This window comes from Larus michahellis, chromosome 1 (assembly GCF_964199755.1).
Source record: "Larus michahellis chromosome 1, bLarMic1.1, whole genome shotgun sequence".
NCBI lineage: Eukaryota > Metazoa > Chordata > Aves > Charadriiformes > Laridae > Larus > Larus michahellis.
The window spans coordinates 78,138,120-78,165,737 of NC_133896.1; the positions used below are offsets into that span (position 1 = coordinate 78,138,120).

At 43.7% G+C, this 27,618-nt stretch overlaps 1 protein-coding gene across 2 annotated transcripts in view; it reads right to left on the minus strand.

Moving 5' to 3' along the window:
- Nucleotides 1-27,618, minus strand: part of CRACR2A (calcium release activated channel regulator 2A) — a 69,969-nt gene that overhangs the window by 15,044 nt on the left and 27,307 nt on the right. For both annotated transcript variants that reach the window (XM_074588190.1, XM_074588201.1), the window contains exons 7-12: nt 26,069-26,164; nt 19,689-19,876; nt 16,649-16,720; nt 4,537-4,582; nt 3,696-3,787; nt 1,975-2,290 (exon numbers count right to left, since the gene is read on the minus strand). In XM_074588190.1, coding sequence (XP_074444291.1) covers nt 1,975-2,290; nt 3,696-3,787; nt 4,537-4,582; nt 16,649-16,720; nt 19,689-19,876; nt 26,069-26,164 — 810 coding nt within the window. The remainder of the gene's footprint in view (nt 1-1,974; nt 2,291-3,695; nt 3,788-4,536; nt 4,583-16,648; nt 16,721-19,688; nt 19,877-26,068; nt 26,165-27,618) is intronic.

Consider the following 27,618-nt stretch of genomic DNA (forward strand, 5'->3'; position numbering starts at 1 on the left):
CCAAGAGGAACGTGCAGGACCATGCACATATTTCAGTGCCGCACGGACAGTTTATCAGAAAGGACTGTTATGCTGTGGGTTTTTTTAAACTAAATTCTAAAAAAACAAGCAAAAACCAACCCAAACTAAGGGCTGGGCTAAGGCACTGACGTTTCTTGGGGGGAAAAAAAACAAAAGGAATTCCCAGTTATAAGTGATCTTTGGAAATGAACTTCTTATTTACCCTCATGAAGCTTCTTTAGAAACTGAAACAAGATGTTTTCAACAACCAGGCAGGAGATACATTGTGATTTCTTGTCTCCACTCCCTGCTTGCTCTCAACTGGTTTCCGGAAAAAAAATAAATTATAAGAAACAAGATTTGATGGAATGCCCAATTCCTACGCAGCTGAGAGGATGTACTTTCAAGGGCAGGACTGCTGAAAGAGAGCAGACAGAACAGGCTGTTCTAGCTGAACCTGGCTTTTGCTCTCCTAAAGTCCAAAGATGCCATACTTCAAAAACGTGATACAAAATAAGTCATATAGCAAGCAAAAAGTATGCATTGTGTTAAATCGTGTCAGAGGATGAAGCTCTGTTCTGTGCCCTAGACTTTTTATTAAAATGTACCACTTAGAATTTATTATGTAACCATGGCATAATCCTATAATAATTTTTAAGATATGCTTGCTTCTTCTAAAAGAACTATATAATTATGACCAAGTATACTTATTTTCCCTATACTTTAATCTTTTTAATATGTGCTTCAAGAATCTAAAATGAGTAATACTTAACAATGATACTAAAATTAGAAAACAAGCACAGCTAGCTCTAAAGCAGTAAGAGTGCAAGAAAGACTTTAGACTCAAAAAAAATATACTTTCCAGCATATTGTTTTAAGCCTTATTACTGCATGGTGAATTTACTGTCAACATGCACACACAAGCTAGAGCTGAAAAAAAAATACGGATTTCCATTTACTAATTAAGTCTTCTCAAAAAATAATTAAAAAGTAAAGATATTTGCTCTCATTATTTCTCAGAGAGCGTTAACAGCTACCAAAGCTGACTCAAAAGTATGAGAATATGAAAAATGTCACTTTTTGACGAAAAAAACACCCCAACTTTTCAAAAAAGAGTTGCTTCTTTTTTTAGACAATTGCTACTTCAGTGGATCTTCTTGTGTCATCTATTACAAGGCTTAACTTCACTTTTCCTAAACAGTGCTTCAGACATAAGTATGTATACATGCATTGTCTGCAGTTACCACTGCTTTAGGTTGAGTTTCCCTTCTTTGCACCTTCAACATTTACCTGCAGTATATTTCCATCTCCCTCTTCACACAATGGCTTAATTTGTCATGCTTTAATGTAAAAACAGAAAACTAAATAATTTTGGATTCTAAGAATTAGAATTACCCTTCAACACCATTTCACATTTTCCAAGGCCCAACAGAATAGAATAGAATAGTTCCAGTTGGAAGGGACCTACAATGATCACCTAGTCCACCTGCCTGACCAATTCAGGGATGACCAAAAGTTAAAGCATGTTATTGAGGGCATTGTCCAAATGTCTCATAAACACTGACAGGCATGGTGCATCGACCGCCTCTCTAGGCAGCCTCTTCCAGTGTTTGACCACCGTCTCAGTAGAGAAATGCCTCCTAACATCAGGTCTAGACCTCCACTGACACAGCTTTAAACCATTCCCATGCATCCTACCACTGGATATCAGGGAGAAGAGATCAGCACCTCCCTCTCCACTCCCCTTCCTCAGGAAGCTGTACAGAGCAATGAGGTCACACATCAGCCTCCTTTTTCTCCAAACTAGACAACTCCAGTGGTCCTTAGCCACTTTTCACAGGACATGCCTTCCAGCCCTTCCACCAGCTTTGTCACCCTCCTCTGGACGCATTCGAGGATCTTAACATCCTTCTTAAATTGCGGGGTCTATAACTGCACACGGTATTCAAGGTGAGGTCCCTTTTGCCCCCTTACATTTGACAGTGTTTCCTTCCCTGCAGGCTGCTCTCTAGAAGATGATGGTGAGCGTTCTGTGTTTTTCTTATCCACTTCTATCTCAGGAGAAGTATTCTCATCTTCTTCAGTCCATCTATTCAGCTGCTTATCAACCAGCCTGTCAAGAAGCTGGGGTAGGTGATCTTCCTCAATTGATATTATTCTTTGGAGATGCGATTTTTTAGACATTCCTCCAGTGGCTCCAGCATCAGGCTCTACAGAGAGAATTCCATTCAGTCCAGCAGAATTCCTTCTTTTTGAGTTACTGAAAACATCATCTTCTTCAAATGAATGGCTAGACAGAGAAAAAAGTAAGTACATCATAAAAATATATTGGACCTGGTTTTATTCCTACTGTTTTATTCTAGTGTAACTGAATTTAATCTCCCATGTTTTTTACTACTCACAGCAGGCACAGTAGATTCAGTCCAATGTCTACTGAAAAGTCGGCTTATCATACAATGTGTATGTATATATATAGCGTGCTTGATATATCGCATCATGGAGAAAGCTAAAAACTTACAGGGAAAACCTGAACCAGAATACAAAACATAAGATTAGCCTAATTTCATGGAATAGCTAAAGTAAGTTTCTCTACTGTGATTTCCTACTCCCTTCCTCCCTCCCTCTGTTCTGGAAGAATAAAACAGCCTCCCAACCCTTTCTATGTGTAATCTAATTCTCTCTTTAGCAGGTAGGAGGGAGACGGTTTTGTTTGATGTGGATGAAAAAAAGGCTAAGTGGGGATTCAGCAGAGGCGGGGTGTAGATAAAACAAATCCAGAGTCTTCTTAAATGCACGCAGTGACCACAGATGCAAGTTGCAATAAAGAAATGCTGACTTGATACAGGAAACAAAATTTCTTCATGAGACTGGTGCAGCAACGGAACAGGTACCCAAAGAGGCTGTGGGACCTCCACCCAGATGTTCACAAACGCCACTGAACAAGGCCCTGAGCAACCTTGTCTAGTTTTGAAGTTGTCCATATTTAAGTAGGAGATTGGACTAGAGACAATCAGAGGTCCTTCCCACCTAAATTTTTCTAAGATTTTTTGTGCCTTAATTGTTTTTGCCAATTATGCTCTACTTCTCAGTACTGAACTTACTAAATTGTGTCTCTGAAAGTTTTCTCTTCTTACACTTCATGACCCTGTGCCTGCAAGGACATTGTCTTAGCTGATATTTCAAAGTGAAATACTAGTCTTCTTTCCAGCTCCTCTTGTCTCAAAGGAAACATGCTAGAGTTTCACTGAGATCACCATCTTGTTCCTGTTGATTTCAAGTTTATAACCACACAGTTAAGATTTAAATTTTCTATGTTTTACTAGTTCCACATCCCATACTTTACAATAGGACTGCTGTTCTCTACAATGAGACGGGAGGAGGTATACTCTTTCAGGGAGTTACCATGGACATTGTACACATCAACACAGGGTGATGGGCAAGCTTTTGTGCCTCCCAGCATATGCTCATCCACAACGGGGAAGTCTCTTGCCTTTGCAGACAGTACAATTGCTTTATGTGAAAATTTGCCTCTTTATTTCCAAATTTCTTAAAAAGCACAGTAATCTTATAGTGACAGACACTTCAGAAATACATGCTTTGAAAAGTCTAAAGGTATCAGAAAGAAATCATTTGACATCTTCTTTCTATAAGTCTCATCATACTTAAACAGGGAACACACAAAAAAAAGTTCTTACCTATTAGGCAACATCTTGCCCTCTATGTATTTCCCAATGACAGACCCTGATCGTTGCTTCCAGCTGGCTTTTGGAATACTTGTTTTGCATTTCTGCAGAAATACAGAATACGTTTTACTAATTTACTTCTGTTGTTCATTATGGTTAACTGCCTTCATTCCTAATGCTTAAATAATGCAATGAATATGAAAGAAAAGATGTAGAAAAAAATCCTAGAGGTATAAATGCAAGAATTCATCTTCTTAGTAAACTAAGGGGACCACAATAAAACAGCGCAATGTCATGAAAATAAGTCAATAGATATAAAGTAATTTATACTAGAAGCTTCTTGTAGGAACTAGAACACAAACAAGTTTAACTAAGTGGCCTTAGTCTCCTTAAGCCAGGGTACTTTTGGAACTTCTTAGGGGCCTATTCTCTGCTTCTGGATAAAAAGTTAATGTGATCTGCTCTTACCCGGTACCAAAAGGTATTCAGGTGCTGATTCAGGTACTCAGATGTTGTATTGTTGTATAAACATTTCAGGATATGAGCTACTCTTGACTGAAGAGATTGTTCAATTTTTAGGTTATTTCATCCTCTCATGATTGCAGCTTTAGCTTCTTATAAAATATATTACTCTCCCTCAAGATACCTCCAATTTTATAATTCTAAAAATGTAGCTCTTAAAATTGTTCAGCAAATTTAAAAATCTTATTTTCAAGTGTGAAAAAAGATGATATAAATTAAGAATGGGGCAAGACTTAAGTAGCACAAGAGTCTGTCTCCTGAACAGCCTTCTTTTGAGGCTGTTCTGATACGTGTTTGCCCAACACTTGGTTTGAAAATAATAGTTGTTTACCTGTAAAAATATGTCACGTTCATCTTTGAGATGTTTGTTCCTCTCTCTGCAAAGAGAACACAAACAAAAGGAACACTGAGGCCAAGTATTTAGAACTGCTGACTTTTCTACTCAGCACTAACAGACAAACTGGCAGTACAAAAGGCAAGACCAATGCACTTTAATTTGGCATATCTCCACCCTTGATCATGCTGTATTTGTATTCTCACCACAGCCAGTTCTCTATCTGGGACATTGAATCTCCAGTAGGGCTATGCTGATTAAAGCCAGCTGACATCTGGCCCTCATTCTGTAGTTTATCAAAACAAATGCCTTAACACATAGATATCAGTTCTGGTCAATATGCCTTCACTTACTCTAAATTAGAATGTTCAAAGCTTTTCACAGTAAAGATGACGTCTTAACGTGGAGAGGATGTAATGAACACCATCTCTATTCAACTGTGACAGCTGTGAAGGCCAGTTATGCCCCTCTGAGAGCTACTAGATGTAGCTGCCATGAAAAAGTCTCTCTAGGAAAACATCCATCTTCCATTCATTATGCAGAAGAGATGAAAATGTCAAGAAGTGGAGACTCCAGGCAATCAGCCAGCTCTGATCAGATCTGACAACACACCTGCGTAGTACATCATTCATTGTCTCCATCTATTGCTGGCCTGACCACAAAGGAGACTGAGCAGCCATTAGAGTCTTGGTGAATAGAAACAACCTCTGCTGTCAGCTGTTTCTATCTACGGCCCCATTAGCAGCAGCAGGCAAGATCACACCACATGGAGTGGCCTATGGGAAACACACTGCAAAGTAAGAGCCTTTCCTCAAGTATGGGAGCTTTTTAGGTAACTTTAAAACGAGGCCTCCTGCAGGCAATGCAGTGAATGAAGGCCTACAGGCAAGTACAATCTATAGCCCATGCAAACTTAGCATTGAGCAAATAAAACCTAACATTGCTGCACATTAAAAAGAGGGGTAGAATTATCTGAACACAAGTCTCAACTCTGGGAGTCTATCAATACGGAAACATGTCGTGGTTTAGCCTCAGACGGCAACAAAGAACCACGTGCCGCTCGCTCGCGCCTTCCTAATACAGGAAGAATCGTAAGAAAAGGCAAGACTCTTGGGTTGAGACAAAGGCAGTTTAACAGGACAGCAAAGGGAACAGGCAAACAACAACACCACCACCACCACCACCACCACCACCACCACCACCACGGATAGGGGAATATACAAATGCAATTATGGAACTGCCGCTCCCCAGCCGGACCCGGGACGCCCCAGCCCGCTTTTAAGCAGCAACTTCCTGCCCCCTCCCCCGGCAGCTCAGGGTGGGCGTGGCTCACATGGCATGGAATACCAGGAAAAATTAACCCTATCCCCACCGGAACCAGGACATTATCCACCCCTTATTCCATACCATCTATGCCATGCCCAGCAGGTTCCAATGAATTGCCACCACTTTCCCCTGTTTTATATATATATATATATACACACATATAATGCCCTTAGTTTATGGGCCATCCCTCCAAAGTGTCCGTTGAGTTCTTTTAATCCACGGCTTTGGGCTCCATCTGTTAGAACAGTCTCTCAGGGCAGGTGAGATGCTGGGTGGTGCTGGTCTGTTGCATGCTGTATTTTTCGGAGCTTGTGACTGGTGCACCCAGTATGGCTCATGCACGCAGTCCGTGGGCTGAAGATGTAGATCTTGAGGAAACTGCTGGGCGCCACCTGCTGAGATCAGTTCTTATCCCATCATCCCTGTGCCTTACTTGTAGTACAACTGATAGCAATTATAGCAATGAGGACATACAGTGACAGTGTTACTTAGCAATTAACAGCACACAATCTGATTCATTGGCTATTCTCGCCCAAAATCAGATCCCCATGAGGTACACATCGGACCTCCCCATCCTGCCGCATCACCCACCAAGTGCACCCAGGTCCTTGGGCAAAAGCAATCCCACGGATGGGTTTGCCTTTGCCTGAGGCAGGACTAACCCAGACTGTCTTCCCTAGCATATTCTTCATGTGCACTACGGGGACTTTATCCCCTTCTACAGTACATGGAAGTTTTGATTGGGCAGGGCCAGCCCGATTGTTAGATCCCCTGGTGTTAACTAGCCAGGTAGCTTTTGCTAAATGAGTATCCCAGTGTTTTAAAGTCCCACCACCCATTGCTCTCAGTGTAGTTTTTAACAGTCCATTGTATCGTTCTATCTTCCCAGAGGCTGGTGCGTGATAGGGGATGTGATACACCCACTCGATACCATGCTCTTTGGCCCAGGTGTCTATGAGGCTGTTTCGGAAATGAGTCCCGTTGTCCGACTCAATTCTCTCTGGGGTACCATGTCGCCACAGGACTTGCTTTTCAAGGCCCAGGATAGTGTTCCGGGCAGTGGCATGGGGCACAGGGTATGTTTCCAGCCGTCTGGCGGTTGCTTCCACCATTGTGAGCACATAGCGCTTGCCTTGACGGGTTTGTGGCAGTGTGATATAATCAATCTGCCAGGCCTCCCCATATTTGTATTTCAGCCATCGCCCTCCATACCAAAGAGGCTTCAAACGCTTGGCTTGTTTGATCGCAGCGCATGTCTCACATTCATGGATGACCTGTGCAATAGTGTCCATGGTCAAGTCCACCCCTCGGTCACGAGCCCATCTATATGTCGCATCTCTCCCTTGATGGCCTGAGGAGTCATGGGCCCACCGAGCTATGAATAGTTCACCCTTATGTTGCCAGTCCAGATCCACCTGAGCCACTTCAATCCTAGCGGCCCGATCCACCTGCTGGTTGTTCTGATGTTCCTCCGTGGCCCCATTCTTCGGTACGTGGGCATCTACATGGCGTACTTTCACAACCAGATTCTCTATCCGGGCAGCAATATCTTTCCACAGTTCAGCAGCCCAGATGGGTTTGCCTCTGCGCTGCCAGTTGCCCTGCTTCCACTGCTGTAACCACCCCCACAGAGCATTTGCCACCATCCATGAGTCAGTGTAGAGATAAAGTACTGGCCATTTTTCTCGCTCAGCAATGTCCAAAGCCAGCTGAATAGCCTTCACCTCTGCAAACTGGCTCGATTCACCCTGTCCTTCACTGGCTTCTGCAACCCGTCGTGTAGGACTCCACACAGCAGCCTTCCACTTTCGATGCTTTCCCACAATCCGGCAGGACCCATCAGTGAACAGGGCATATTTCTTCTCATTTTCTGGCAGTTTATTATATGGTGGGGCCTCTTCTGCACGCGTCACCTCCTCCTCCTCTGGTGACATTCCGAAATCCTTGCCTTCTGGCCAGTCCATGATCACTTCCAGAATTCCTGGGCGACTGGGGTTTCCCATTCGAGTTCGCTGCGTGATCAGTGCAATCCACTTACTCCATGTAGCACCGGTTGCATGATGTGTGGTGGGGACCCCTTCTTTGAACATCCAACCCAGCACCGGCAGTCGAGGTGCTAAGAGGAGCTGTGCTTCTGTACCAACTACTTCCGAAGCAGCTCGAACCCCTTCATATGCTGCCAATATCTCTTTTTCTGTTGGAGTGTAGCGGGCTTCGGATCCTCTGTATCCACGACTCCAAAACCCTAGGGGTCGACCTCGAGTCTCCCCTGGTGCTTTCTGCCAGAGGCTCCAGGTAGGGCCGTTCTCCCCGGCTGCGGTGTAGAGCACATTTTTAACATCTTGTCCTGCCCGGACTGTCCCCAGCGCCACTGCATGGACTATTTCCTGTTTGATTTGTTCAAAAGCTTGTCGTTGCTCAGGACCCCATTTAAAATCATTCTTCTTCCGGGTTACTTGATACAGAGGGCTTGCAATTTGACTGTAATCTGGGATATGCATTCTCCAAAAACCCACAATACCTAAGAAAGCCTGTGTTTCCTTTTTACTAGTTGGTGGAGACATAGCTGCTGTTTTGTTGATCACATCCATTGGGATCTGACGGCGTCCATCTTGCCATTTTATTCCTAAAAACTGGATCTCCTGCACAGGTCCCTTGACCTTACTTCGCTTTATAGCAAAACCAGCGTTCAGAAGGATTTGGACTATTTTACTCCCTTTCTCAAAAACTTCTTCTGCTGTGTTTCCCCATACAATGATGTCATCAATGTACTGCAGATGTTCTGGAGCTTCACCCTGTTCCAGTGCAGTCTGGATCAGTCCATGGCAAATGGTGGGGCTGTGTTTCCACCCCTGGGGCAGTCGATTCCAGGTGTATTGGACGCCCCTCCAAGTGAAAGCAAACTGTGGCCTGCACTCTGCTGCCAAAGGGATTGAGAAGAATGCATTCGCTATATCAATCGTGGCATACCACTTGGCTGCCTTGGACTCCAGTTCGTACTGGAGTTCTAGCATGTCCGGCACGGCAGCACTCAGCGGTGGCGTGACTTCATTCAGACCACGATAGTCTACAGTTAGCCTCCACTCTCCACTAGATTTTCGCACCGGCCATATGGGACTGTTAAAGGGTGAGCGAGTCTTGCTGATCACTCCTTGAACCTCTAGTTGACGAATCAGCTCATGGATGGGAATCAGAGAGTCTCGGTTAGTGCGATACTGCCGCCGATGCACCGTTGTGGTAGCAATCGGCACCTGTTGTTCTTTGACCCTCAACAACCCCACAACAGAAGAGTCCTACGAGAGACCAGGCAAGGCAGACAACTGTTTAACTTCCTCTGTCTCCAAAGCAGCTATGCCAAAAGCCCAGCGGTACCCTTTTGGGTCCTTAAAATACCCTCTCCTGAGGTAATCTATACCAAGGATGCATGGAGCCTCTGGGCCAGTCACAATGGGATGCTTTTGCCACTCATTCCCAGTTAGGCTCACTTCTGCCTCCAGTACAGTCAACTCTTGGGATCCCCCTGTCACCCCAGAAATACAAATGGGTTCTGCCCCTCTATAGCTTGATGGTATTAAAGTACACTGCGCACCCGTGTCCACTAGAGCCTTATACTCCTGTGGGTCTGATGTGCCAGGCCATCGAATCCACACCGTCCAATAAACCCGGTTGTCCCTTTCCTCCACCTGGACGGAGGCAGGGCCCCCCTAATACTGGTCATAGTATCCATTACTCACTTCTTGCATAAATGACTTGGAAGTTCCTTCAAGAGGATCAGAAGCAAGATCAGGCCTTCTGCTTTGTCTGGGGAACTGCCCACTGGAAACTGGGGCGGCACTTTTCCTGGAGGGATCCCCTTTTGTGGTTGTCCTTCCTTGCAACTCCTGTACCCGTGTCCGCAGGATTGAAGTAGGTTGTCTATCCCACTTCCTCATGTCCTCTCCGTGGTCACGCAGGTAGAACCACAGGGTGCCTCGTGGTGTGTACCCTCTGTACTCTCTCTCTTGAGTGGGGAAATGCCTGCTCCTAATAGCTGAGATGCTGGCCCGTGCAGGTGGGGAGTAGAACATATTCTCTTCAAGTTGCTGGACCTTCCGCGACAGTTTCTCCACAGCTGAGACAAGGGGGGAAGAGAGACTTTCTTCATATCGCCGGAGCCGGCCAGCTACCTCATCCACCGTTGGTCCCTCTTCACCTTTCCATTCCATTACTGCCAGGGAGTTGGCATATGACGATGGTGCGCTCCGTACAAACTTCCGCCACATGGGCCTTGTGCATCGCACCTCATCAGGGTCTGTGGGTAAGTCTGCATTGTCCAAGTCATAATAAATCATCTCCCGCACAGCTAATTCTCTCAGGTACTGGATACCTCTTCCCATGGTAGTCCACTTGCTTGGCTGACATACAACATCCTCACTGAAGGGGTACCTCTCCCTCACGCCTGACAGGAGTCGTTTCCAGAGGCTGAGGGCTTGGGTCTTTTTCCCAATCGCCTTGTCAATGCCGCCTTCCCTAGACAGGGATCCCAGCTGCCTGGCCTCCCTACCCTCTAATTCCAGGCTACTGGCCCCATTATCCCAGCACCGGAGCAGCCAGGTGACAATGTGCTCACCTGAAAGTCGGCTGAAATCTTTTCGCATATCCCGCAGCTCACTCAAGGATAGGGATCGAGTAATTATCTCTGGTTCTGCCTCTTCCTCCTGCTCTCGTGATGACCCTGGTTCATCATCATCTCTTACTAAGCGAACTGATTTCTTTGTGTACTACTTCTTCTGTATGGGGGCAACTGATACCGGCACGGGTTGGTTCCCTGGTTCAGTGGCAGTGGCTGCTATGGGGGTTGGAGTAACTGCAGTGTCTACCACAGGGGTTGCAGTAGCCGCAGTGTCCGCCGCAGGGGTTGCAGTAGCCGCAGTGTCCGCCGCAGGGGTTGCAGTAGCCGCAGGGGCTGCCGCAGGGGTTGCAGTAGCCGCAGGGGCTGCCGCAGGGGCTGCAGCAGCCGCAGGGGCTGCTGGTCTGGTTTCCATCTCTTCCCCTTGAGGGTGCTGCATAATTCTGAGCAGTGCCTGGTAGATACTGGCCAGGGCTCAGCACAGCGCGGTGAGTTGTGCCTCTCTAGAATAGCCACAGCATTTTCCCTTCAAATATTCTACCACTTTATCAGGGTCCTGTAATTGTTCAGGGGTGAAGTCCCAGACCATTGGAGGTGAGTAGTTCTCTAGGTACCTGCCCATGCTCTCCCACATGCCATGCCACCCCTGACTATCCAGCCTCGGAGCAGATCTCCGGGTGGTAGTCTTAAATAGTCGCTTAACCCTAAACAAGACCTGGAACGTATTCAGGAGACATAGCACTAGGAACATGCTGGTTTGAGTATCCCAAGGATATTCAAAATTCTCAAAAGCTGTCATACCTGACCCGAAGGAGAAAAGGGAGGCAAAAGGGCTAGGGAAATTATTAACAAATTCTGAGAGACGGTGTCCAATGTACGGACAGGACAGCAAAACCACATAAACACCCCAAAATAGCCGTCTGAACAGTGATGTTATCATATCATAAACAGATATCGCACAGGACAGCAGAATGACAATCCTCATCCCTCTTCCAGACATGGTAAACAGCATCGCAGGGAGTACATAAGCCATATAGGAATTTATGTAACACAGCCATGAGAACAAACCAAGCAACATGATGATCAGTGACTATTTACCTAATAAAATAAATGCATACAAAAAAAAAAAAAACAAAACCGTTTTTTTTCCACGTTCTAGTTGGATTCTGTTGTTATCTCAACCCTTCGAGCCCCACGTTGGGCGCCAAAAAGGACTGTTGTGGTTTAGCCTCAGACGGCAACAAAGAACCACGTGCCGCTCGCTCGCGCCTTCCTAATACAGGAAGAATCGTAAGAAAAGGCAAGACTCTTGGGTTGAGACAAAGGCAGTTTAACAGGACAGCAAAGGGAACAGGCAAACAACAACAACAACAACAACAACAACAACAACAACAACAACAACAACAACAACAACAACAACAACAACAACAACAACAACAACAACAACAACACCACCACCACCACCACCACCACCACGGATAGGGGAATATACAAACACGATTACGGAACCACCGCTCCCCAGCCGGACCCGGGATGCCCCAGCCCGCTTTTAAGCAGCAACTTCCTGCCCCCTCCCCCGGCAGCTCAGGGTGGGCGTGGCTCACATGGCATGGAATACCAGGAAAAATTAACCCTATCCCCACCGGAACCAGGACAAAACGTTACACAGAAAATTAGCTAGCTATATTTGATATAATTTTACAAATAAACAATGTGGGGACAGAATCTTCATTTTCGCTGTACTCCCATCGCTTGAGAAATAACAGAGCCTTTTAGTAAGCTTCAAGTCTCCTGTAGCCAGGCATCTACCACAGAACCAGCTTAGAACAGTTCACCATTGTTTTGTTTTACATTTGACTTTTGGAACTGAGACTGTCCTACAATACCGAATTGTCAAATCTTTCATCTTACTGCCTTCTACTGTGTGCCAGAATGGGGCTTAGAAAAGACATATTGTCTTTCGTAATCATTTTTGCTATCTTTTGTGTAATTATCCTGTGGCAGGTTGATGTTGGCTGGCTGCCAGATGTGCACCCAGCCACTCTCTGACTCCTCCTCCTCAACAGGACAGGGGAAGAAAATAAGAAGGTGTCCTAGTTTCACCTGGGATAGTTAGTTTTCTTTCTAGTGCTGTATTTCAGGATTTGGTATGAAAAGAATGTCAAAAATGCATATTGTTTTAGTTGTTGCCAAGTGGCGCTTATACTTTTCAAGGACTTTTTTCAGCTTACCACAGATGCTGAGAAGGAGCATAAACAGAATGACAGAATAGCCAATGGAATATTATGTACCATAGACATCATGCTCAGTATATAAATGGGGTTAGACAGGGGGGCAGGTACTCGCAATCACTGCTTGGGAAGGTGCCAGTGACACCCACATACTACAGTTTGTATAACATAGTAGTTTTAAAGGCTTTAGAATAAAGTATGTTAAGTTTAGAAGTTAAGATGTGGTGAACTTTGTACTGTATGTTCTGCTTGCGTATCAGTAGACACAAGCAAAGGAAGTCTGAGAAGACAAAGGAAAGACAAAAGTCTGGCAACATGCGGTTGAGCAAGATAAACGTGAGATAAACCAACCCTGAAGATAAGAAGGAAGTTAAGATGAGGAATGGAACCCTGTTCAACTGAAATTTGAACATCAGCAAACAACTCCTTTAAAGGAAAAACAACCCAAAGAGCTGGTCCAAGGTTAAGCAGTAGATAGGGTCAGAAGTGCCAAAACGACCACCAGGGACCACCAGAGACTATTCACTCAATTCATTAAGCATGCGCAACTGGGAGGAGAATATGTAAATGACTTTTGGGAACTAATTAAGATATGTATGATTTTTTGAGAAATGTAGTGAATATGTAAATATTATGACCATAAATATGTCTGCTCTGTGTTGCCAGACAGACACACTTCGAAGGAGTGATCCCCGTGTGTCTCTAATGCTGCAACTTTGCCAGTAAAGAATGCCTGCTTTCTAAGATTTTCAAATCAAGTCTTAGAGAGTTTTATTTGCCACTTTTACAGTATCACCAGTTTCCCCAATTCACCTGGTGCTGAGAGTGACTTGTGTCATTATTATTTTTATTACTGCTATTTTCCTTTTCTGTTATTGTTATATTAAACTGTCTTTATCTCATCCCACAGGTGTTGCGTTTGGAGGCTTTAGTTGTTCTGCTGGTTTTCTTTTCCCCTCCTTTTCTCCCTCTTCTCCCTACCCTTCTTGGGAAGGGAGGGGTGGGAAGGAGGGGTGACTAAGTGGCTGCATGGTCTTAGTTGACAGCTGGCATTAAACCACGACAGATGGAAAAGATTGTGGGTCAAGATAAAGGCAGGAAGATTGCTTACTGTGACAGTGTGCTCCCCATTCCCAGGTGCCAACCTGATCTTTATCTCCCGTAACACTCCCCAAGCAATAAACCCCCGTGGTGGTCATAATGGGTGCATGTAGTTGTGATGGCTGCACCAGGCTCGACTTGGTTTCGGGGAGACAGGTAACAACACAATAGCCAAGGACTAACTTGAGCAATACTGGTACTGTGGTCAATATGCAAATATGGCTATAGGTCAATCATCTTACTCCCATAAATAGTTAACAACACAAGAGCCATTTGAGCTCTCCTGCACAGCAGCGTGCTGCACACCAGGATCTTTCCTCAAGTAGGGATGCTGTTCAAGGTCACTCCTCAAGTTTCAGAGGTTCCTTCCACAACAGATCTTCGGTAAGTGACTAATAGCATGCTAAACTTTGCAATCTTAGCTAAGTGATATAAAAGATTGATTGTGCATATATGATCCTCTAGACATTAACCGCTGACCAAGTCTGCACCTAGACTCCTCTCTGAGAAGGAGTTTAGAAAGCAAGGGGGTCCTTTCTGAACCTCATGACTCAACAGGAGGGTCTCCCTGACAGTTCCGTCTGACCCTGTTCTCTATGCAGTAAATAACTAATTTTGCCTTGCCATTAAATCTTGTTGCATTTACCATCAAACTTTGTTAAATCCCTGTTTTATATCAATACACTTTTTGCTGCTTCTTTCTACAAGTGGAGTGCATCGCTTCATCCACGCCACTTACCAACTACCATCACAGACAAAACAGACTCAACTGTAGGATGGTTTTGGCTCAGTCTTCACTGGTAAGGGCTCTAACCACACTGCCGAAGTTGCAGAAGGCAAAGGCTGGGACTGGGAGAATGAGGAACTGTGGGAGAAGACCAGGTTCGAGACCAGCTGAGGAGCCTGAAGGTGCACAAGTCCATGGGACTGATGAGATTCATCTGCGGGTCCTGAGGGAACTGGCAGATGAAGTTGCCAAGCCACTATCCATCATATTTGAGAAGTCTTGGCAGTCTGGTGAAGTTCCCACTGGCTGGAAAAGGGGAAACATAACCCCATCTTTAAAAAGGGAAAAAAGAAAGACCTTTTGGAAAAGGTGGAACAACAGGCTGGCCAGTCTCACCTCTGTGCCTGGCAAGATCATAGAGCAGATCCTCCTGGAAACTCTGCTAAGGCACATGGAAAATAAGGAGATGATCGGTGACAGCCAACATGGCTTCACTAAAGGAAAATTGTCTTTAACAAACTTGGTGGCCTTTTACGACAGCATTACAGCGTCAGTGGATAAGGGGAAAGAAACAGACCTCATCTACCTGGACTTGAGAAAAGCACTTGACACTGTCCCACATGACATCCTTGTCTCTAAATTGGAGAGACAAGGAGTTGACAGATGGACCACTCGGTGGATAAGGAATTGGCTGGACGGTCGCACTGAAAGAGTTGCGGTCAATGGCTCGATATCCAAGTGGTGACCAGTGACGAGTGCTGTTCCTCAGGATCGGTACTAGGACTGGTACTATTTAACATCTTTGTTGGTGACATGGACAGTGGGATTGAGTGCACCCTCAGCAAGTTTGCAAGTTTTGCACCCTCACCAAGCTGTGTGGAGCTGTTGATATGCTGGAGGGAAGGGATGCCATCCAGAGGGACCTGGACAGGCTGGAGTGGTGGGCCTGTGCAAACCTCATGAAGTTCAACAAGTTAAAGTGCAGGGTCCTTGTGGGTCGTGGCAATCCCATGCACAAATACAGGCTGGGTGGAGAATGGATTGAGAGCAGCCCTGAGGAGAAGGACTTGGGGGTGTTGGTAGATGAGAAGCTCAACATGAGCCAGCAGTGCGTGATTGCAGCCCAGAAAGCCAACCGCATGCTGGGCTGCATCAAAGGAAGCGTGGCCAGCAGGTTGAGGGAGGGGATTCTCCCCCTCTATTCTGCTCTTGTGAGACCCCACCTGGAGTACTACAAGGGCATGTAGTGATAGGCTTGCCCAGAGAGGTGGTGGAGGCCTCATCCCTAGAGACGAATGTTCAAGGCCAGGCTTGATGAGGCTCTGAGCAATCTGATCTAGTTAAAGATGTCCCTGCTTACTGCAGGGGGCTTGGACTAGATGACCTTTAAAAGTCCCTTCCAACACAACACATCCTATGACTCTATGATGAAGGGTAAGGGCTTCAAACTGGAAGACGGTAGATTTAGGTTAGATATTAGGAAGAAATTTTTCACTATGAGGGTGGTGAGACACTGGAACAGGCTGCCCAGAGAAGTTGGGGATGCCCTGTCCCTGGAAGTGTTCAAGGCCAGGCTGGATGGAGCTTTGAGCAACCTGGTCTAGTGAGAGGTGTCCCTGTCCATGGCAGGGGGTTGGAATTAGATGATCTTTAAGGTCCTTTCCAACCTAAACCATTCTATGATTCCATGATGAGAAACAAAGAGGAAAATAAAATCACCTTCTCCCCATCCCCTCTTCTTCCCAGGCTCAACTTCACGCCTGCTCTCTCAACTCTTCTACCTCCTTCCCAACCCAGAGTGGCACGGGGAGATGGGGAGTTGGGGGTGAGGTGTGTGGTCAGTCCATAACACCTCCTTTCTGCTAATCCTGCCTCCTCACACTTTTCCCTTGCTCCAGTGTGGGTTTCCTCTCACAAGTTACAGTCTTTCACAAACTGCTCCAGCATGGATCCAGCAGGCCTGGACGCTCCTCTTTGGCACAGAGGCCACCCCTGCAGCGCACCGCTGCCAACACCTGGACACCTATACCCAGTGCATACCCCAACATAATTTCATCCTCTAATGTACCTCTTCAGAATGACACAAGAAGTTTTTGAATGTAAGGTCTGCCTTACCTTAAAAAATCCAGCTGCTTCAGAAGTCCTGACTTCTCTCGCTGTAAGGTTTCTGTCACTCGGTACACCTCCCTGTAATGAAAGGAAATAAATAAAATTGTTCTAACTATGGTAACCACACTGCTAAAATGCTTCCCCTAGGAGCATCCACATTTGAGACTTCATCTTCTCCAAACCTGTAGACTTTATTCTGCATGAATGGTTACTAATTTTATAAAAGTTTATTCAGTATAAGACCCACAGTACTACAGCATTTTGAAGAAGTAGTAGAGGCTCTTTTTAAAAAAAAAGCTATAGCTTTATAATTTCTTTACCCAGAGAGCTTAATATACGCTGATACCAGCACTTGCGTCATTCGGTGAACACATACTGCTGAAACCCTTCTCCCTCATGGCCACTGAAGACCATGTAACATTTTATCCAGAATTAGTCTTTACCTTGCGGCTGGAACCATACTTCAGGCTCACATATCTACATTCCCTACAATTTCTTTTCTGTTACTGACTTTAACAGTTATTCTGCCTTAAACATCGGACATAGCATCTCAGATTTTTACACTATATTTACACCAATTACTGTGACTTAATGCAACTCAGTGTCTAGCCTTAAATGTTTTTTTTGACTTTCAGTGAAGCCTCAAGTTCTTCCTGTGCATGATGTACTTCAGAAGGTAGAATGCATTTTAGAAGGTAGAATCTCTCATTAAGCAAGAGCAAAGAGCTGTAAAAAGGTTACAAGGCCTTGTGAAAGAGGACATTTTGTATAAACAATACATGCCTTGCTAATGAATATAGCCGTGAAGAAGAACAGAAGTCTGATAACAAGGGAACATCCCTCCGCAGAAGGAGCCAAAACCGGACAGACGCTGGAAGAAACATAAAGTCAACAAAGATCTGCAGTAACTGGGGGAAAGGTAAAGGCAGCAGTGGGAGATCGTGACCACTGACTCAATTGGAGACTGAAGAGAACTACATCCCCCACAGTACTGGAGCATGCACACATCAATTAAAGGACCTTGCAACTTTAAATGAAAGCGAGAGACTGTACTAACCAATAGAAATTGTTAAGATAAGCTACTAACCAATAATTATAATTAAGGGTGCGTATTTCTGTGTTTTGAACTGTGTAAATATACCAAGGAGTTTGTGGGCCGGTGTGCTAGCTTCGTGGATTACCACCTAGCACCCATCTCTGCAGAAATGATTTAAATAAATACCTCTACTCTGCGTGCATATTGGCATCTTGCACACTGGGTAAACGACCCTGATTTGGGACAACATACGCAGTCTGAACATTACACCTGCTTCAACAACTCAGGTCTTACCAGACTGATAAAGATGTTAAAGGAACACTGCAGCTGCAGTTGAGTAGGGCTGAGCTCCAATTCCATAAAACACTATTGAATCCAAAGTGCTTTGTAAATACAGTAGTATTATTCAGCAGTCTGACTGCTGGGCAGATTTCCTCTGTAGCTTTAAAATTAGATCATTCCACAGTCTTTGCTCTGGATCTGAAAAGAGAGGCCTCAAAGAGGAAACAAACCACCTTGAGGAGGAATATTTCTACTGTCTACTTCCAAAACACCCATCAAACATGCAAATCTAAAAATGGCGATTTTAAACACAGTGTCCATTCTTTAACAATCATTTATCAACAAAGTTCATTATTTATACCCTCAAGAAAAATTAAATTTTTAATAATGAAGTAGAATTTGGTACAAAGCTTAACAGAAAAAGAATATAACATTTGATCTAATATTCTGCTCTATCCTGAAATAAGACAAATAGCCACAGCTCTGAGTTATGTAGCTCATTAATGAAATGCATAGAGTCTGGCAAGATATGCATCACAGTCCATGTGCTCTCCACTGGCAACAAGAGAGTTTTACATTTTTTTTAAACTATATTTCATTAAATGAACTCCAGTGAACATTTCTGCCAATTACAGCTTCAGGGTAATGTAACTTTTGTTTTGTGCAGGCGGCTGGAGCAAGACAGGTACATTCTTCTATCCCTCAAAATACAAATTGTAAATATTTCTTCTTGAAAAATATTTTTAATTCAGATTCAGAATCTGAAATCCAAAACATTTGAACTGGAAACCTCAAAACGATGGTTCTGGATTACCATAAGGCCTTCTGTGAATTGTGATTTAGCTGCATAAGCTACATTTTATCTTGAGAGCCAGGCTCCTTGGTCGGAAATGATGTACTAGACTTGCTTTTGATGAAGAAAAGAAGCACATCCTAGCCATGTCATAGCCAGAGTACATTCTGAGAAGGAAGTTTCACATAGGCTTAGCTTTGAGGAGGATGGAGCACCATGTGCCACAACTGTAATTTTTGCAAGGAATCCCACTGGTATTCCAAAACTAAGACATACTTTTTGACCAAGTAAACTGATTTTTAATTCCAAACACCTTCAACAAATGGGGGGTGGCAGAATACTGACATTTTGAAGAAGTAGCAGAAGATTCTGTAGAAGCTGGATACGCTACAGAAAACATGCTGAATTACTTAGGGAAAAAATGACTAGAACTGCACTTGGCTTTTGCCCTTGTTCCTGCGGGGATAGGTTAAATTTTCCTCAGGATCTGTCAGGGGATACAGGTATTCCATACCATCTGAGGCCATGCACAGTCTATAGCTGGGAGATGGCTGGGGTAGGGGGCAGAAAGTCACTGCTTGGAGCCGGCTAGGGTGTCCTGGGCCGAGTCGGTAAGCAGCGGTACAGTAATCATGTTTGTACATTCCTCTATCAGTGTTATTGATGATGTTTTCCTGATCCTTTTGCTGTTCTGTTAAACTGCCTTTGCCTCAACCCATGAGTTTTGCCATTTTCTTCCAATTCTCCCCCACGACCCCGGGGGGCTGAGAGAGCAGCCATGTGGTTCTTTGTTGCCGTCTGAGCTAAACCACTATAGTTTTGCTGGTGGTTTCTGCCTATGACACAGACTTAAATCACAGCACTGAATACCCTGAGAAGGAGGCTCACTGGCACGCTAAGCAAATGCACTAGAACCACCGTAACTGGAGACTTACATTTCCTTCTCCTCATGTAGTTTTGATGCCTCCTCCTGAAGCACTTGTAACTGTTGCTGAGCCAGGCTTAGTTCGTGAGACGTTTTCTCCAGGTGTCTCAGCAGCTCCTGGTTAGTCAGCTTCAGCCTGGTGTTCTCTACTTTGGTTTCTTCTTTGCCACTGAGAAGTTCCGTACATTGCTGCTCTAACTGGGATGGAAGAAAAGAGAACAGAAACTATGATAACTAACTGAGGTCTCTTGGTTTTGAGGCTTTCAATTCAAGTCATAGAGGTTAGCTGAATAGGGAAGCTCTTTCTATCAAAGCCAACGTATGAATAAAACACTCTTCCACTGTTCTGTGTACAGACATAATTATGTTAAACATAAGCAAATCCATTTCACTCCATGAATTTCATCCAGTCCAAAAATGAACCAGGACAAACCACAAAAAAAGTGTTTACAGACCAGAGTATCAGTACTTAGTTGATATTCACAACTGCTATTTTAGACAATTTCCCACGATGCCAAGGCCTACACAGAGCAATTCATAGTTCTGCCTAAAAAATGTTATATTTAAATCCAGTAGCTGATAAACCTTCCTATCCCCAATAATATCACCAAGCAGTAACCTTTCTGCCATCTCAGCTAAATCTGCAAAGAAGTGTGAATTAGAGCTTTTTTAATTCGCTTTTATATTCACTCTGCAAAGTATATAGAAAGGAAAGATACACCTTCCCCATGAAACAGATAACAGCAGATGACAGTGCTTTCTGGTACGTAAAGAAGTTCTACCTGCTTCTCACTGGCTAACTGAGCAAATTGAGATGACAGAGCAAAAGTTAAGTAGACTATAATTAGTCCACTTCATATTAGGGAAAGCACTGCTGACCTGAAGATATAAAAGTTTGTGGGTTTTTTTATTTTTTTCAGTATGCATTTTAAGGGATGTAAAATGTACTAGGGGCATTATAATGTTACCAGTTCAATGCCCCAGATCCTAGACACAACAGAGGATTTTGTTAGAACTCTCATTTTGCACATCCCAACTAGCAAACCCAAATCTGTCCTTACCCAGCTCTGCCAGTCTGTTCACACTCCACAACACTGCTGTTGTTCTAGTCTTGGTTTTGAATGCAACCTTAAGACCCAGGTTCAAAACAAAGGCAGAAAATACTTTCTAGCTGGGATTGTGAAAGGTCAGGAGCAAGAATAGAGCAGGAGCACTTATCTCAGCAGCAACACCAGCCTAACATATTTGCTGAACTGTAGCCTCAGCAGCCTCACAGTTCATATGGAACACCGACGAGATGGGCATGAAATTACTGCTGAGCAACGTTTGTTTACATTAGAATCACTGAATGGCTAGAGTTGGAAGGCACCTTAAAGATCATCTAGTTTCAACCCCCCTGCCCAGGGCAGGGACACCTTCCACTAGACAAGGTTGCCCAAAGCCCCCTCCAGCCTGGCCCTGAACACTTACACTGATAGATCACTTCAGTTCCTGAGTATGGCTTCCATTCCAGGAGTGGGTTTGGGAGAAGCAAAACGGGATCACAGAAAGATGAACTTTCAAAAACCTTAACAGCAACAAATTGCAGGCAGAAATACCACTTCAAGAATATTAGGGCCATCTGAAAACTTACACAGAGACTGGTGTGGAAATGTAACTGCAATGGTAGCCATCATCAGCTTCCAGAATCATAGGTACTGATGTTAGAAATAATTGCTATAAATCCTGGTGATTACTTTTGAGAGAAAATCAATTGTGTTGAAACTATGCTCAATAGCAGATGCTTATCATATTTAAACCCCAGGACACAAGAGGTGCAAGGGTTATTTCACAGCACTACAGAGCTCATTCCTTTCATTGTATCTATACAGTCCTTTAAGTCATGCCAAACGCTACTTTCAAAGCATTCATTTAAACAACTCTCAATACAGTGGAATAACTCATTAGGGGGATGCTCAGTTGGTATAGAATGGCATAGATCCTACAGGCTCTAGCTGCTTACTGGAGCTGCAAATTGGCTACCAAGGTCATCAAGCAGATGAAAATTGATTGGGAAACAGGGCCCACAGTCATGTTTAAGAAAATCTAAGAAGCAGAAAGAATTAACCAATTACCACAGGTCAAGCACAGACCATAGCCAATGGAGTATATTCTCTTTTTTTTGACAAAAGTGGAAGGAAAAACTAAGAAGTTTAACATTGAATAAAGAACTGGGATTGTCCAATATAAACAAACTGTTGCTGAGGACAGCTATTGTTGTCCCTCAAAAACACATACATTAAGCACTCTCCATACATTCCCTTGTTCTTAGCTCAGCATCCTTTCTGTATTTTTTCTCTTTTTTTTTCCTGTTTATTTCAAGTGTGTGTGAAAGACGAAACATTTATACAGTGTTATAAGGTTGGGGATTATTTTGCTTTATGCCTTTCTTAACAATCCTATCACTTGATTTGCATTTTTGTGTGCTACTGATCAATGTTCTCATGGATCTCTCACTCAGATTCCCAAGATCATGCTCTTCAGTGGCTGTTATCAGCACAGAACCCATCCTTTAATGTAAGAAGCCCAGTAACTTTCCTGCATTTTAACTGGTCCACACCTACTTTCTTCCCCTAATACAAGAGTCTGTGCCCTAGGTGTTATGCTGGACATCCTCTGTCCCCAGTGCCTCCTGAGACATGCCATCACACATCCCTTGAGGAACACTATTGAGAATATCTTGTGCTTTCGAGCAAGCTCATGTAGAGCAATCTGACAATTGAAGATCATGGTAGTCAGGAAAAAGGCCTAGCCAAAGGAATCCTGTCCTGCAGAAGGCTAGTCAACATGAAATCAGATCAGTGTTTCAGAAACATGAGGAAGTCAGGGGTCACCAGAGACACGGGTCACCAGAGACACCAGGGGTCAGTACTGGGTCCAGTCCTCTTCAATATATTCATCAATGACCTGGATGAGGGCATAGAGTGCACCCTCAGCAAGTTCACCAATGACACAAAGCTGGGGTGGGGTGGATGACACACCGGAAGGCTGTGCCGCCATACAGAGAGACCTAGACAGGCTGGAGAGTTGGGCAAAGAGGAACCTTATGAAATTCAACAAGGGCAAGTGTAGGGTGCTGCACCTGGGGAGGAATAACCCCATGCACCAGTACAGGTTGGGGGCTGACCTGCCGGAGAGCAGCTCATCTGAAAGAGACCTGGAAGTCCTGGTGGACAACAGGATGACCATGAGCCAGCAATGTGCCCTCGTGGCCAAGAAGGCCAATGGCATCCTGGGATGCATCAAGAGGAATGTGGCCAGTAGGTCGAAGGAGGTCATCCTCCCCCTCTACTCTGCCTTGGTGAGGCCGCACCTGGAGTACTGTGCCCAGTTCTGGGCTCCCCGGTTCAAGAAGGACAGGGAACTGCTGGGGAGGGTGCAGCAAAGGGCTACAAAGATGATTAGGGGACTCGAACACCTCTCTTATGAAGAAAGGCTGAGGGATTTGGGTCTCTTCAGTCTGGAAAAAAGACGGCTGAGGGGGGACCTTATCAACACCTATAAATACTTAAAGGGTGGGTGTCAGGAGGATGGGGCCAGGATCTTTTCAGTGGTGCCCAGGGACAGGACAACAGGCACAAACTTGAACATAGGAAGTTCCACCTAAACATGAGGAGGAACTTCTTTACTTTGAGGGTGGCAGAGCACTGGCACAGGCTGCCCAGACAGGTGGTGGAGTCTCTGTCTCTGGAGACATTCAAAACCCGCCTGGACGCGCTCCTGTGCAACCTGCTCTAGGTGACCCTGCTCTGGCAGAGGGGTTGGACTAGATGATCTCCAGAGGTCCCTTCCCCCCCCCTTCTGAGGATGAAGACCCTCAGAATGGTGACTCCCTCTGTCTAAATCAGCAGAAACAACACTTGAACTCATCTTGTCTGGAAGTTTCCTTTCACATTTTTTATAATAATTTCCAACACAGGAATAATTACATAGAAAAGAAGGGCAGAGGCAGGAGAGGGGAGGAGAGGGAGAGGAGAGGGGGAGGAGAGGGAGAGAAGAGGGAAAAAAAAAGCCTTATTAACAAAGTTTGGAAAAAAGCAGTTGTATTACTCCCAAGACGTTCTCTCATATAATCAAGCATCAAAGTCGTAATTAAACCAAGCTACCACCATCACCGCCTGCACGAATAGGCCTAGCAGACATTGAGATCTAGGTGAATGAAGAGTAATACCAGAAAATGAGTGGGGTTATAGTATTACAAAAACAGATCAGAGGAAGATAAGAGTCACTCTCAGAGATGATCATTAGGAATTAGAAAAATATATGTACAAAATGCTGTCTCTAACTACACTAAGTTAAGCATTCAAATTAACAGGCTCAGCTGCTATACCGGAAAAAAATAATCAAATATTGTGTATAAGATTGACAGTGGGTACCAATCAGCTGGTTGAATGACAAAAGTTTCAAATGCCATCAATCATCTGAATAAAATTATCTTACTGATCACATCATTAGAAGTAGTGAATTCTATTTGTCCAACACAGCTTCCTTTCCATAAAAATAAATGCAATAGTTTAATTTTTATGGTAGTATGAAGATCCTGTCCTTCAAAAGCACCTCTGTTGAGACTCATGCAAATTCATAAGGGAGAGGGGAAATGGTAAATAATAGAAATTACAAATAAAATAGAAAACACAGTAATACTATTAACAATAAAAAATGCAATGAAAAGAAAAAGAAAACATACCATTAGAAAAAAACCCAACAAACTAATAAAAATAGCACAGACATTGTTTTATGTTCTCCAAGATAGGCAATAGTAGACAATAGAAAATGTAGTAGTAGGCAATAGATAGACACAATAATCATAAGATAAAACTTCATGATACTGCTGTCTATATTACTTGATTAGACCAGGCTTAAAATTGAGCGTAAGCCTTTGAATAGCTTCTGTGGTTTATATACCAAATTTAGAACACATATATTTTAGAGAACCACAGGAAAAGGGTTTTACATAACTACTGGTTGATAACTAAGTTTTAAACATAGCTTTAAAGCAAAAAAAAACCAAAAAACAAACCCAATCCATAAACAACCAAAAAGGAGAATATTAAAATACAATCACTACAAAATTATGCTAAATAATTTCTTATATTTTTGCAGTTGGCTTCAGACTAAAAAAGCCTGATTTGTATGCCCCCACAGATATTTTCAAAGTATAGATTATTTCACTCCAGCGCTGCAATGTGGTAAACAGCCTGCATGAAAAGACAACTATTCTGATTCACAGCGGTACTGAAAAAAGGAAATTAACATCAGGTAGTTGATTTCAGTTATGTAACGGCCTTTTTGTTCAGTCCTATATCCTTGTGAGCTAAACTTGCATAATTCTAGTAACCTAGAGGCTTGTTTCCCCTCTTATCGAAGTACAACCCTACAATTCCCCTCAGCTTCAGCAGCACGTGGATCCATTCCTCAGAAGACGATCTAAAAACTACACACAACTAGGAAACTGCCCTCAAACTTCTTTTTCCTCTTCCTTCCCTTCCCCTTTCACTTCTCTCCTACTTCCCAGGACTGGCACTCCCAAGCACTGCTGCCAGGAAAGAAAAATTTACATGTATTTCATATTCATCTTCTACAGAGGGCGTCGGTTTCACAGCATTCCATTTCAGCCCTTTAAATTCCAGTGCTACCCCCCTTTTCCTACATCTAGTCTTTACCGCATTGACCTTGGAGACACTTTGCAGCAAGTTTATCTATGCAGAAATACTCTGCTTCCCCAAGCAGGCCATGCATTTTAAGAAGTAATCAGGCTTTAATATGGGAACTTGACAATCTGTTACCATGCAAGAGAACCACGCACTGTTAGAAAACTGTTATCACAGAGACGTATCAGGAGCAGGATGTTCAGGAGGGAACATTTCAAGTTCATGGTGCTGCATTGTCCCAAACAAGTAAATGAGTAGTTGGTATAGCTTTGAGCAAAGGTGTACGCTGTAAGACCCAAACCATTGTTTTCTGCTTTTATGCTCTCGGGGCATTAAACCAGTTCCTAGCACATTGAAGGCAGTGGAATTCTGCTACATTTTCATAAAAATAACGCGGTACTTGGGAAGAGTACCTGGAGCTTTTTTTTTTTTCCTCCATTTTATGATATAAAAGGAAAACTTTAGAAGTAGAGGGTAACGTTTTTCCTAAGCACATGTGTAGAAGTCTAGCAGTCATAACTTCACTTTTAAATGCATTCAGGTATTTACACTCATGACACAAAAGCAACAGATGGTCAAAATTTGGCAGAACCACAACACACCAACTTGCATTTTTGGGACCCAATATAGTGCCTAAAGAAAATAATATCAATAAATAAAAATTATCTATTTTTTAACTCTGAAGGATATTGGTTAATACCCTTTTCTGTTGCTGAACCAATTGTTCCAGTTCTTGTTCTTTTGACAGGAGCTTGCGCTTCAGGTCTTGACTGTAGGACTGAAACCTCTCTGTGTCCTGCAAAATTCAAAGAGGAAATAGATTAACAGCACGATTTTGTCAGCTGGAGGAGACATAAGAAATCAGGCATGAAAATAATAGGCTTTTCACAGTGAATGTAACAAGCTACTGATAGAACTCAATGTAGGGATGGTATCACACACGGATCTAGACTCTGAGCTTCTGTAAACTGGCGTAGTCCAGCAACTTCAATGACTGCAGTTGCTACAGGATGTGTTGATTGCACATGAGTAGGCATCAGGTCTACAAAGTGGAGGCAGAAGTCTTCTTAGGCATGAGCCTTAGGAGCTTGGCCTACCTAAATCAGTGAAGCCAGAATGCATTCTCCTATTTCCAGCTACACATACCTTCATCCTCTTATACACTAGCATTCATCTGTTGCAGCAGTGAGCTGTTTCAGAGAGCTAAACAGGCAGAAAAAAAGCAGCAAAAATGTTAATAGCTTTCTGCACATTTGGTTTCCTGAACAAGACAACCGCTGACACGGAGGAGTGATGAGAATGCACTGATGGAAACAACCTGGACAAATTTTAATTATTATGGAGTCATACTGTAACTCACATACTAATTATCAGGACTGACATGGGAGACACAGGCTACTGACACACAGCCCAGCAACTCAGGTTGAAGTAAAAGAAACAATACCTGCTACCTTTAAAATCCATCACTAACAACAATTTGTGACAGATGTTCCACTGGTATAAAAAAGTGACCTGGGCTTCAGGCTCTGGCATTCCTTAACAATTATATCAATCTGTCCATTATCTAAGTATCTTGCAATCACTGGGAACTCCCAGCCCTATTTGGGATTACTCCTTCAGACGTTCCTCAGCTGAGAGAAATTGCCAGAACTTCCCTGAGCAAAATCGTGTTCCAGCAGTTCATATCAGCTGAGAATCTGCCCTATTCCTCCACAATGCGCCTCTACTCTCTAAGATCCCCAAGAAAATGCCTCTAAACAAAAATAAGAACTCCCTCAAGACAGTAGTGGTTCCTACACGCTCTTCCCCTTCAGCAGAACATGTAAAGGGGTAACCACATGCATGTTAACTGGCTCCTTATTTGGAAGAATATATATCCAAGTGAAAAAACAGACTAACTGCCCCTTCTGTACACCCTTCAGTCAGCAGGGCATTAAGTATCGTAAATAGTTACAAATTGTACTTATCTGCATCTTAGCAATTTCTTTAAATGTATTCTTCAAGAGCTGCTCTTCATTCAAACCATAATAATTTCCCTTTTATATGGGACCAATGCGTCTCTCCAGGCTGTAAAGTCTTCGTGAGACTTTGCGTTAGAGAAAGAATTTAACAGTCAGATCTGCCCAAATCCCAAACTAGTCATGCTAAGAAACAATAATTCTTGAGTGTCTGACAACCTTTAGTGTGAATGACGACTTAACTGTAAAAAGCTTCAGTGGGAAGCTTTAATGAAAACAGTTGAAAGAAATG